This window comes from Chironomus tepperi, unplaced genomic scaffold, assembly GCF_022539635.2.
Source record: "Chironomus tepperi strain 1889 unplaced genomic scaffold, CSIRO-AGI_Ctep_v1 contig_161, whole genome shotgun sequence".
In the NCBI taxonomy this organism is placed as follows: domain Eukaryota; kingdom Metazoa; phylum Arthropoda; class Insecta; order Diptera; family Chironomidae; genus Chironomus; species Chironomus tepperi.
In genome coordinates, this window is record NW_027226283.1 from 3,313 (window position 1) to 16,156 (window position 12,844).

The window sequence follows — 12,844 nt, forward strand, 5'->3', positions numbered from 1 at the left end:
ATTGTTCAGGAATGGCACAGAAAAGTTTTTAGCAGTTTGGATTGTTCAGAAATGGCACAGAAAAGTTTTTAACGGTTTGAACTGTTCAGGAATGGCACAGAAAAGTTTTTAGCAGTTTGGATTGTTCAGGAATGGCACAGAAAAGTTTTTAGCAGTTTGGATTGTTCAGGAATGGCACAGAAAAGTTTTTAGCAGTTTGGATTGTTCAGGAATGGCACAAAAAAGTTTTTAGCAGTTTGGATTGTTCAGGAATGGCACAGAAAAGTTTTTAGCAGTTTGGATTGTTTAGGAATTGTACAGAAAAGTTTTTAGCAGTTTGAAAGATTTGAATGAGTCTGATAAAAGCGGATGAAGAGTGTCAATGCCTTGTAAATAATACGGTTTGTCCAAACCTGCAGGTCTGTACATCAACAGTGCAGGCCTGCAGTTCTTGGTTGAACCCAAGTAAATACAATAAATCATTTGATTTTTATTTAATAAATTATTACAGGCTCGAAGAAATTTGGGATTATTTCAGCATCACGATTCAATAACTGGCACCAGTCAAGCTGCTATAATGAAGGATAATCTCTTTCGATTACAAAAATCAATTAACAATTCTATAAGCATACAAGAGCAAATGATTGAATTTTTGCTACAAGACAGTGACGACAAAGAAAGAAAATTTATATTTCGCGAGTTTGAAGCAGAATCAGGAACAAAAATGCCTGAAAAGAAAATAATTAAATTGTCAAAGGAGAATCAGGAACAAAAAATTATTCTCTTTAATTCACTTGCATCAAAACGAGTCGATGTTATTTCGCTTTATGTCTCTGAAGTAAATGTTAAAATAATTGATGAAAATGGAAGTAACTTGCAGTACCAAATAAATCCTGTTTTCCAGGATGGAAGAATTGTGGATGTTAAGAAGTTATTGATCCATGTTGACCTGCCAGCTCTTTCATTAACTGTTTTAAAAGTCGTCCTTGACAAAAATGAAGATACGGATGCGATTGCAGATGTAATAACTGATTTTGAGGATGAAGCGCCATTTATTGAAAATCCTAAAATGCGGCTGATTTTCAATGAAACTTCTGGATTTTTGAGACAGATTTACTTCAAAAATCGAGATGAAATGTATAATACAGAAATACATTTTAGTGGATATAAGAGTACAAACTGGCAATCAGGAGCATATTTATTCAAGCCAGAAGGTGAAGACAAAAGTTTATTTTCAGTTTTTTCACAAACTCGAATAATTGTGATAAAAGGTAGAATTGCATCAGATATAATTGTGTTTAACAGTGATCTGCTGACACAAGCTATAAGATTATACAATACAGGAACTCATCTAGATAATGCAATTTCTATTGTAAATGAAATTGATTTCGGAAGTGAAGATAAAAATCGAAACATTGAGTTGATCATGAAGGTCAAAACATCAATTAACAATTCTAAAAATGGCGAGCCTGAATTTTTCACAGATGAGAATGGATTCCAGTGGCAACCAAGAAGAAAAGTCTCTAAACTTGGAATTGAAGGAAATTACTATCCAATTACAACAAGCATGTTCATTCAAGATGATTCAATGAGGCTAACATTAATGACTACACATGCACAAGGTGCAACGAGTTTCCAAAAAGGAGAACTTGAAGTAATGCTTGATAGACGAACTGGATATGATGATTCACGTGGAATGTGTGAAGGTGTTTTGGATAGTGTAAAGATGCAGCATAAATTCTTATTAACTTTTGAATTTTTTGAAACCGTTCAAAGTACAGAAAATTACCAAGTTCCAAGTCTATTTGTTCATCACATCATTAATTTATTGAATCACCCAGTGAACATGTTTCATGTTGACAATAAGATTGACATCAGGCTTCATAATCAAATTGAACTTTTCAACTATCAATTTCCTTGTGATGTGAATTTAATTAATTTAAGATCAATAACACACAATGAATTAGACTGGATTCCATCAGATTCTGCTTTATTGATCATGCACCGTATGGGTCACGATTGTCAGCTAACAAATGAAAACTTCTTAGAATTAATTTGTTCTAAAAATAATGAAATTCGAGATTATCAGATAACCAAATTCGCTAAAATAAGAAATGTTCAAGAGGCATCTCTTACTGGACTTAAAATAAACAATAATATCAAATCATTTCATCATAGTAACATGAAGCCGATGGAGATTAAAACATATTATGTCACTTTTAGTTAAATATTTCTTAATTCAACTCTACATATTCCTGATCATATTTGTAAATAAAGAATTTGCAATATAAATCATATTACTAATATCCATATTTAACTCGAGTGGACGAAAATACGTTATTACTAGCAAAAGTTAGGGTTCGACCAAAATTGCAGGCCCGAAATTGCAAACCTGCGGTTCTTGACTGAACCCTAATTAAAAGCAAGTAATCCCAAAAGCGCAATGCGACGAATTAAAAGTTTCACATAAAAATGGATCCAAATTAGACTTCACGATGCCGTCAGAACAATGTTGCGTCTTATTGGTATACAACCTGGCGGTGTCCTAACGAACCCGTTGTGCTGCTGGGATTAATATCTAATTAACGGTTTTTGTCAACTCGTGTAATTAACGAATAGCATGTGATGTTTTTGTGTAGCTCGAGTGTTGAATTTTTGTTATTGGAGCTACATACTTATAAACAGATTTTAATGTTGTCAAAAAGAGGCGCACAATAAAATTTATGAAATGTAAATAAGAGTATATAAAAATGGAAGTAAAATGTCATAAATAAAGAAGTAAATGTGTAAACAAAATAGCTAGTTTTTAGTTCTTTTATTAGTTTTTTCAGACACCTTAAATATAGTAGTTCATTGATAAGTAATAAAATAAGTTTTTATCTCCATTGGAGCAAAAGTCTTTTGATTGAGCTTTGTCATACTGTTTTGTACCTCTAATCCAGTTAGGGATGCTTCGTTTATTTTGCTTATTTTGATATGCTTAAATAATTGATCACTTTCAGCATCAACAGTTTTTGGACATATTTTGTTAATAAAATCATCATTTATTAATTGACAATCATATCCTAAACGATGAAGTATTAATAACGAAGATTGTGTTGGTAGTAATTCATCTTCCTTATTACTTATTGATCTAAGATTGACTAAATTTACATCACATGAAAATTTGTAACTTAAAAGATTAATTTGACTTTGGAGTTCCTTATCTAATTGTTTGTTGAAGAAGTAGACATTAGCTGGATAATTTAGTGAATTTGTAAGATGTTGTGCATAAAGACTAGGCACTTGATATGCTTTCTTTGGCATGGACGTGTGCTCATTTGTTTTAGAATTCTTAAAGAACTCTAATGCTAGCCAAAATTTATGCTGCATTTTCACACTGTCCAAAACACCTTCACCCATTCCACGTCCGTCATCATACGTAGTTCGTCTATCTAACATTATTTCAAGTTCTCCTTTTTTAAAGCTTGTTGCACCTTGAGCATGTGTAGTCATTAATGTTAGCCTCTTTGAATTATCTTGAATGAACATGCTTGATGTAATTGGATAGTAATTTCCCTCAATTCCAAGTTTAGAGACTTTTCTTCTTGGTAGCCATTGGAATCCATTCTCATCTGTGAAAAATTCAGGCTCACCATTTTTAGAGTTGTCAATTGATGTCTTAATCTTCATGAACATTTCAACATCTCGATTTCTTGGAGGAATTTCAAAGTTAATATCATTTATTATCAAAATAGCATCATCAAGGTGGGTATTTGTCTTAAAGATTCTCACAGTATGTGACAAAAGTTCACCATAAATTACTGTAATATCCGATGCTATTGGACCATCAACAATGAAAACTTTTGGTGAATCTCTTACAATTAAGTCTTCAGATTGCTGATCTTTGGGTTTGAAAAGATAGGCACCAGATTTTCCTGTAAAGCTTTTATACATTTTAAAATCAATCGACATTTGGACATTTTCATCAACATCCCTTAATTTTACATCACTTAAAAATCCATTGGAATCAAAAATTAGTTTCATCTTGGAATTTTGCAAATCAAGCTTATCTTTTAGCGATTGAAATTCAGTTCGGCTGCAATTTTTGCATGTCACGTCTGATATTCTTGGAGCACTTTCATGTTTTAGAATAAAAGTATTCAATGATAAAGGCGGCAATTCCACTAAAAACAGCAATTGATATTTTTGATTGGATGGCTCAAATTCAATTTTTCCATCAAATATTGGATTGATTTGATAAGGCAAGTCTTTTCCATCAGTGCTTGTAACTTTCACATTTGATGTTGACACAAGAACCGATATCACTTCCACACGATTTTGAATTAAAGAATTAAATATCACAATTTTTTCATCACTTTCATTTGTTATCGACAAAACTTTTTGTGTGGGAAATACCTCGGGATTTGGACGTTCTAATTCATGCTCAATGAATTGACTCTTAAAATTATTGACGTCTGGTTGCAGTAAAATCTCAATAGAGTCTTGTTGAATGGATATAGCATCTAAAACTGATGAATAAAGTCTGTATAAATAATCTCTCATGACTGCCTTTTTACTGGTGCCGGTTATTGCATCATGATGTTGAAACAGACCGAGATTACGTCTTGCTTCAGTTATGTTGCTGTATTTTCTTATAAACGTATCCAAAGATTCTTCCATTCGACCTGATTGCTTTATCGAGTTCATTACTAGTGTATAGAGAATTTCTGCATTTCTCAAATTATGTTCAAGGTCACGACTCATAAACTTATGGAATGGTCTTGTCGTAAAGTATCCTGTCCAATATGCTGGAACTCCAGAACTAAAAATATCAGAATAAGGAAAGAAGTCACCAATTAAGGACGGAAATTTATTTCCAAGACGTTTTTTGATTTCATTGAAATAATCAGATGGAGTTCCGAATTGAACTGTTGCTCCATTGTATCGGGATACACTGTTACTGTTGATGTATTCCATAATTGGCTTATATCCAAAATAATGATTCTTGAAAAACATATCTTCTTGAAATGTAAAATCACCTCCTATTAGAACTAAGGCAACATTGTGTGGAAATAATGAAGCAGTTCTTGAATATTGCTGCATTAAAGCATCTGCTTTTTTCTGTATTAGTTTTCCATTCAATTGTGGAGGAGACCGATGTGTAAAATCAAAGTAATCACATTCTTTAGGATCTGGACCACACGAATGACGAGTTGAATAGATATCAAATGGCATATTGTGAGTAAGCAATGTGTACTCTGAACTCTTTTCATTTTTCCAAAGAGATTTCCAGAAGAAATCACCAGATTGATGTCTTGCAAGCCACTGTGAGAAAAGCAATCAATTTAGAATAAAGTGAAACATTTGATCTTAATTATTGACTTACTTCCTTCCAGTTGTAATGAATTCTTTGAATTATAGCACCTTCAAATCCACTTTTGGCTAGTAAATGTGGTACTGTACTTCCTTGACCAAAAGGATCAATACTCCATCCAACTTTTGGTGCAACATTAAATTTAGATTTGACCCATTGATGTCCTTCAATCAGCTGATCTAACATTGCATAAAGATGAACATTTGCTTCATCTGTCATTACCCAACCTCCTGTCATTATCTCAAGTTGGCCACTGTTTACGAGTTTAGTCAATGCTTTTTGTTGTGCTACAGTTGCATGCTTCCACCAAAGATCTAAGAAACTTATTTCAGTCCAAATGAATCTCATGTCTCTATGTATTGTCAATTTTTCAACAACTAGATCCAAAATTCTTTTTGTTTGTAGACTGTAGTAGGTTGTAAATGTTTGCAGCCAGCCCGGATCTGTATGGGAATGCGGTAGTATAAACACCTTTAATGGCAACCAACTTTTATTTCTAATCTGATTTGAATATTGATTCTCAAAATCATCTTGCCAAATTCCTTCTCTTCTTTTAACCCAGTCAGCGTCAAATTCAAAACTCGAAAACATATCTACAGTTTTAATTGTCGCGTTTGTTTCATCAATCATTGTACACTCATTGTTATTGACCGTGTAATTATTTTCATTATCTAATACTTGATTTTCGTCGCTTGTCGGAACATCAATTTCATTGTTCATCAACTCATTTATTTTTGCGATATCATGCCTGCGATTAAAAGTTTAAATGGGTTTGTGATTTATAAGTGCCTTAAAATTATAAAAGTGAAAATATATCTAATCTCTATAATCATAAGTAATAAATAATTATGTATCTTCCAAACAGTATTTATAGGCTGTGTCGATTATTTGAGTACTTTTCTGACCTTTCTCAATTTAAGCACATGGAATTGTATTACTTTTTGCAACCGGAAGTAATTTAATATTGAAAAATGCCTAAAATCATTAAATAATGTTTTTGAGGACATCAAGACAAATCTCAAGTCTTTATCATTCATTGCATTATCCTGGATCACTCAATTATCCTAAATCATTCAATTATCCTGGATCACTAAACAAATTTGGATGCCTAATCCACATATGATACTCAGATTACAATTCACTAATTTTAGATTAAATTAAGGTTCAATTCTCTAAAATTTTTGAGAATCATCTTGCACATTTTTCTGTTAATTGCAAAAATTTCATCACAGAATTCAAACGTCACAGAAGTAAATTAACAACACATTCACGAGTGCTGCCTAATCTGTATGGAAGTAGAATTATTTATCACTTAAGTTGATTCTTACAGCTTTTGAATTAAATCCTCTCTAGATATTTTTAATAATTGCACTTCTTGAATCGATTTATAGTATAAATTGCCGATAAAAATAACTGTTATTAGAGATAGCAAGGTTATGCACAAAAATCGATACCGATAGAACTTTGAAATCATTATGAACACGACGGCGGCTCACATTCAACTGCAAAAAAGTTTTTTTTTTTTTACAAAATTTTCATTCCAACAATACTTGATTAATGTTTTTTATTGTAACTACATCTAGGCGTTCAAATGTGAGCGTAGTCAAAAATCGCGCGATAAGATAATATTGATGGTAATAAAATATCAGCTTTATTGATAAGGTTGAATCCATTTATTTCCAATTCAAATAAAAATATAGATTCTTATCATAGTCCAGTCGCTTGTAATTATTTGGATTCACTAATTTCTATTGTAAACACAAAATCATATGAAAATCAGTGGAAGTAAGATAAAAGTGATGTGCTTAATTCACATGTATAAATATTTTGATTGGGAATAAAGGCGGCGTGATATTATTTATTCAATTGTTTCTCATTGATGTAATGTTAGGACAGAACTCTATGTTTACGAGAATGAATAATAGAATTGTGTCGAAAACTTTACATAATGCAAATTAATATGCATTGATTATAGCTACAGCCGTCAATGTTATTTCATGACTCAGTGGAGATGAATATTTATTATTTATTATGACTTGACATGATTTGGCAGATATTAAATTCTAAAAATAACACAATAACTTTATGTGAGTCCGCTTAATTTTTGCAGTGAGTTACTCTAATTCTTTTCAAGTTCATTGTCATCAATAAAATAGATTAAGTGATTGCAACGTAAAATCACGATTAGAGAGCTGCCGTTTTAGTGGAAAAAATGTAAAACGGTGAGGTATTGTTCTGATGCTGCAACAATTTTCATTTCTATGCACATTTTTGCCATTGTAGCTACTCTATAATTTATTAAAATTCGAAACTTTCTGAATTCTTTAGCAATGCATGGATAACAAATATATATTGTTAAAAAGTGACTCAATATCTTGCTCAATATGTATTTTGGAAATGGTACTCAGATCCAGGCTGGGGCGTTTTCAAGGGAATAGGAGTCTGAGAAGCCAGTATGCCACCACGTCGTTGTATTGACTTACTTCCATGGCTGTGGCGCACGACGGTCCATTGCCGCGTTTAGAGAATGTCTGTAGACAGCTCTATCTGTCGATAACTGCTGCCAGTTCGAGATATTAAAAACTCTAATATCCTTATCACCACATCCAATCCAGGAATTTTTCGGTATTCCTTTTGATCTACATTGACGACAATACGTGAAAATGTTCTGACTGCTACATGACAGCTGATTTTAGTATATTTTGGCGAAAAAGCCACTACTGTTCGGGTATATAATATAACTGTCAAATTTGATGTGTGAAAAGCATGAAGAAATAATTCTAAAAAACAGAAAAATGACAAATTTTTGCCGACATGCTGATAAATTACAAACATAGAGCTACTTAGAGAATAATAGAAATTAGCATAAGAATATACCAGCTTAATTATTTGACTAGAATTTAATTACAATAGACTAAAAAATTCGTTACTAAATACTTTAAAATCATTCATTAGAGACTGTTTTGAAGTAGACAATTCCTGTATTTACAAACAATGCAGACACAAAGAACCCATAAAAGTGATAAAGTAAAATTTCAAAATATAAAGGAACGGATAAAGATAAAAGAATAATTGCTTTATATTTTACAAAACGCACAGTCAATTTTCGTGGCAATGGGTTTCCTTAATCAATAAAGTAAACCAATCAAGACTCAAAACTTTATCGATATTCCACCTCAAATTTGGATTTGGCTCGAGAAGTGTATGAACAATTATTTGTGATTCAATTGACAATCTATGGATATTTGATGCTCGAAATGAATATCTTTGATTATTTTGATCTTCGATTAGCTCATTGATGTCAGATGAGTTGAAAGGAAACATTGCATTCAGCATAACGAACAGAATTATCCCCATTGAGAAAATGTCTGCAATTTGAGGATTAAATGGTTGATTTAAATTGATTTCAGGTGCTCGATATCGCATATTCAATGGACTCTTCATTTGGATTAGTTCTTCACTTTTATAGCTTCTTAGATACTTCAGACCAGATATTTTGACGTTATTGCTTCTTATCATCATAATTGCACTTGACAAATTGCAATGTGCTATGCTCTTATCATGAAGATATTTCAATCCCATAAGCATCTGATGGAACCAATTTTTTGCAATATTTTCTTCCAGATTTCCATGCTGTCTTATAATTTTTAGCAAATTTCCATCATCAATCCATTCCATAAAGACAAAAAGGAGTTCATTTTTCTGATAAATGCTATGCACATGTACAATATTTGGATGTGATACTGCTTTCAAATTTTCAATGTATTTATCATCATGTGTCTGGTGCTTTTTGTAGATTATCTTGCATGCCAAGCCAAACTCTTCATTGGATTTAGTTTTGAATGTTGATTTAACTAAAGAAATTTTAAGATTCTTTAAAATTTTGTCATTAAATTTATAGCCATGAGGAACTAGAAATGAAATATCTAAATATTGTGATGATTTTGACATTTTAATGAGGAACAAATGAGAATAAAATCAAAGGCATGCTTTGATGATAAAATTTGAATGTTTATCATATTTTTATTATTGTCTGAGAACATCTCAAGTGGAACTAGTGATTTTTATTCCTTGAATGAATGATATGGACCAAATAAATTATTTTTGTTTGATTTGTCATCACAAAACGATTTTTTATGGACATAAAATTAAACCAGTGGTGGTCAACCTTTTATTTTATGAGGCACACTTCAATAACAGGCCTCGATCAAAATTGCAAACGACATAAGATTGATGGCAATTTCAAAAAAATTATTGTGCCGTGGCATACAGGTTGACCAACACTGAACTAGACCATAATTGAGCAATTTGAAACCTCAGATATGTACTCGTAAAAAAAGGAATCTGCGTGTGGTGCAGAATTTTACGACTTTTCTCTTCCACAAGCCAGAACAAAGGCATGCTGCCTGTCTTTCACTTTTTAAACATAAAAATTTTATGTCCATCATTTCAATGTTCAAATTACGTCCGATTTTTTAGTTCTTCTTATTTCCTTTTTAATGAATTCTCTTTTCGTCTCTTTCTCCGTAATCTTATTTGTGCGATCATCTCATGAGATAGATTTCTGTGCATCGTAATTGGTCCACTGGAGTATGAGAGTCTTTACTCCGCCTTCTTGTATGTAAAATGATCAAGTATTTAAGATATGCTTAACTCTTGATGACACTCATTAGAAGTTTAATTTTTAATACTGTGCGATCCTTGGGATAGATTTTTGGTCAGTGCCAGAAAGTCATCTACGATTCTCAGAAAGAGTTAGTTTTAAAGTGAAATTTTTAGTTCCACTGGCTTAGTTATTGATACAACATTTAATGCAGATCAAACAATAAAGAAGAAAAAAAGTTTCATCTATTTCAATCCTGCTGTCCTCAAAAGTTTTTAAAGAGATAGCAAGTTTGAAATGGCTTGAAGAATTTTTTTTTGTCTGCTTTGTGAGAATTTTAATATTTGAGGAACCAAGTGTGTTGATATAAAAGGACTCAAGTGATTTTTTTGGATAATGCTGATGACCATTAGGCATATTACTGATGACTCATAAGGCTGACCATGTTGTGAGCATAGCCGTTAATCATCATCATTTCTCAAAAATTAGTTTAAGTTCACGGCTATTTTCAAGGAAGCGATAATTAACATTAAAAAAGCTGTTACCTCGGGTTTAGTCGTGACTTTAAATTAATTTACCAATCATCTGTGCCATCCGAGCATTATCATAAAAATAGTGTTGTTCAGCAATAAGTAGTCGAATAAATTTATCTTCATTATCCTATAGTGATGTGTTCGAGACTGCAAATGATGTTTTCTATTATTTTACAAATTGCAGTCTAAGTCCACATCGCTCTAGGTTTTGAAGGAAGTCATCAAGCTAAGTAAACCTCCGAAAAGTGAAGTGAAAGTGAAAATAAATAAGACATCAAGTATATGCTGTTTTTGATTCGAATAATGGCATGAGCTTATTGACTGCCTTAAAATTCATAAGTTCGTTCTCATTATTCCAATTAAGAACAGCGAGTTTCCGTAATTATAAAATTTAATCTAGGATCAATGTCAGGTAGAATTCAGCAGTGATTGAAAGTGTGTCAATTTTTATTACATCCAAATTTTCATTGGCCCACTGTGATGTCCTTACGATTGCATATGCTTTCAATTATTTTAATATCTGCAATCTAAGCTTCATCACTCTAGGTTTTGAATTGCTTCAGCATGACATCCTGAGAACTTTTCATTAGAAGTGATATCCTTTGTAATTTGAAAAATTCGCAATTCTTGGGGCAAGTTGAGATAAGTTTTAAATCTTCATTTGACTAAAAATTGCAATTCTTTTAAATTCATATTCATCCATGCGTAATATCTTAAGAAACCTGATTGCTTTTTTTAAGAAGCTAGTGCGAATAGAACACTTGTTTGATGTTTGGATAATGGCATGAATTTATAGTTATTTGGCTATTTATAAGTTCATTTGCATTATTCTGAAATTGAGCATTGATTCTTCTGTCAATATTATAGCAGAGTTGATATGCAGGTAGATGTAATCGATGCAAGACTGTGGTTTCGACGAATCGTGGTTTCCGTAGGGGCTAGTGGGTAAGCGACCAAACCCGTTTGCGTAGTTCCTTCCCGGGCGACATTAGGATTGGAATTTGGAATTAAGAGTTCATGTCGATTACATGATTCCTTTACAAACTTTTTCTCTGGTCTTTAATAATAAAATTAAGTCCGATTTTGTTTATTTCAGTTATATCTTGTGCAAATGACAGTGCGTCACGAGGAAACAGATTTATAAGTTCACAATTATGGATTCAAATTAAGAAATTATATAGAATTTTAGTTTGTGCTGTAATTGTAAATTTTTAAAGCTTGTGTTCAACGTTGCATAACTTTTAGATGATAATGATTCAAGTGATGTACGAATTTTGTGTAGAAAAGGACGATAACGTCCTTAACATTCCGAGCTAGCAGAAGATTTCGAAGGGTAGAGATGGCTTCAGACGTTCTTTCCGCGCAGCAATGAGCCCACGTGCGCCTCAGCTAAGGTAGGAAGTATGCTAAAGATTTATGTCTGTTCCCGTCTGTTCTAATCAAACGGAATCAAACATATTACTATTTCATTGTGCCTTATAACTTGGTTTGTATAAAATAAGGATACACAAATTGTGACAAGGCCGATATACTCATGAGTAGTGCGGCAAACTAGGCATGTCAAGGAACCGTCAAAGATCCTCCAATTCAATTTGACGTTGTATCATCATCACAAGTATTGAAGTGTCAAGTGTGGTAGCCTTTTCACAAGGTGTAGACTTCTGTGTTGGGTGTGCTATCTATAACATAAGTAGCTACTTAAAATGAATCAAAAAGTATTCGAATATATTTATTTATTTTCTGTTTCGGGTAAATACAAATGACTTTATTTTCATTTTCACCAAAACTTGATGTGTAAACACATTCCAATAATAAATTAGGAAATCTTTACAATCTTAAGTATTAAGCATAAGTTAATAAAATTAAAAAAAGAACCAAACATAACAAATTAATTTTAAAAATTTTATAGCACAAAAATGTCAGCCAAAAGTTTGAGTACGCAGTTAGTTCAATGAAAAATGTTAAGCCAACAAAAAGTAAGTAATGGCTAATTATGCGCGATTTTGTTCCTTAAAAAATAATTAATTTTTTAGAATTTAAGTAGACACGTAGAAATTGTAATTCAACTAAAGAATCTTTTTGTGTCTTCTAGAAAAGGTTTATAGTAAGTGCATTAAAAAAACTAAATGTCTGCAAAATGACTGATTTACACGAAATGATAAAAATAATTAAAAAGTACATGAATTTCTTAGTAAATATTTTTTTTTTTTATCATTAAGACAGCTAGCCATTGATTTTTTTGTTCTCCATTATCGATTATGTAAGTCAATATATACTTAATAGTAGAGTTCACAGGTTATATTCAAATATCGTTATAAATAGAATTAAATTTTCATTCATAAAATGAAAACTTTTAAGGATTGAGGATCATTT

At 31.9% G+C, this 12,844-nt stretch overlaps 2 protein-coding genes across 2 annotated transcripts; one reads left to right on the forward strand and one right to left on the reverse strand.

Annotated features, from left to right (window-relative positions):
- Positions 1 to 422: 422 nt before the first annotated feature.
- On the forward strand, positions 423 to 2,258 carry LOC139088221 (alpha-mannosidase 2-like). The gene has a single exon (XM_070637337.1). It carries the CDS (start codon positions 557 to 559, stop codon positions 2,204 to 2,206), a length of 1,650 nt encoding a protein of 549 aa, XP_070493438.1. The 5' UTR covers positions 423 to 556; the 3' UTR covers positions 2,207 to 2,258.
- A 522-nt stretch (positions 2,259 to 2,780) lies between these two features.
- On the reverse strand, positions 2,781 to 6,826 carry LOC139088222 (alpha-mannosidase 2-like). Its single transcript, XM_070637338.1, has 3 exons — positions 6,664 to 6,826; positions 5,348 to 6,083; positions 2,781 to 5,286 (listed from the first exon to the last, which is right to left on the reverse strand). Exons 1-3 carry the CDS (start codon positions 6,807 to 6,809, stop codon positions 2,830 to 2,832), a joined length of 3,339 nt encoding a protein of 1,112 aa, XP_070493439.1. The 5' UTR covers positions 6,810 to 6,826; the 3' UTR covers positions 2,781 to 2,829.
- Positions 6,827 to 12,844: the final 6,018 nt, after the last annotated feature.

Bases quoted from the DNA above. Each gene is read 5' to 3' on its own strand.
- LOC139088221 (XM_070637337.1), top strand. From the start codon at position 557: ATGAAGGATAATCTCTTTCGATTACAAAAATCAATTAACAATTCTATA.
- LOC139088222 (XM_070637338.1), bottom strand. From the start codon at position 6,809: ATGATTTCAAAGTTCTATCGGTATCGATTTTTGTGCATAACCTTGCTA. The intron at 6,084-6,663 runs GTAAGAATCAAC...TTTTAATCGCAG, and splicing joins GAGGATTTAATTCAAAAGCT to GCATGATATCGCAAAAATAA. The intron at 5,287-5,347 runs GTAAGTCAATAA...CTTTTCTCACAG, and splicing joins TTCATTACAACTGGAAGGAA to TGGCTTGCAAGACATCAATC.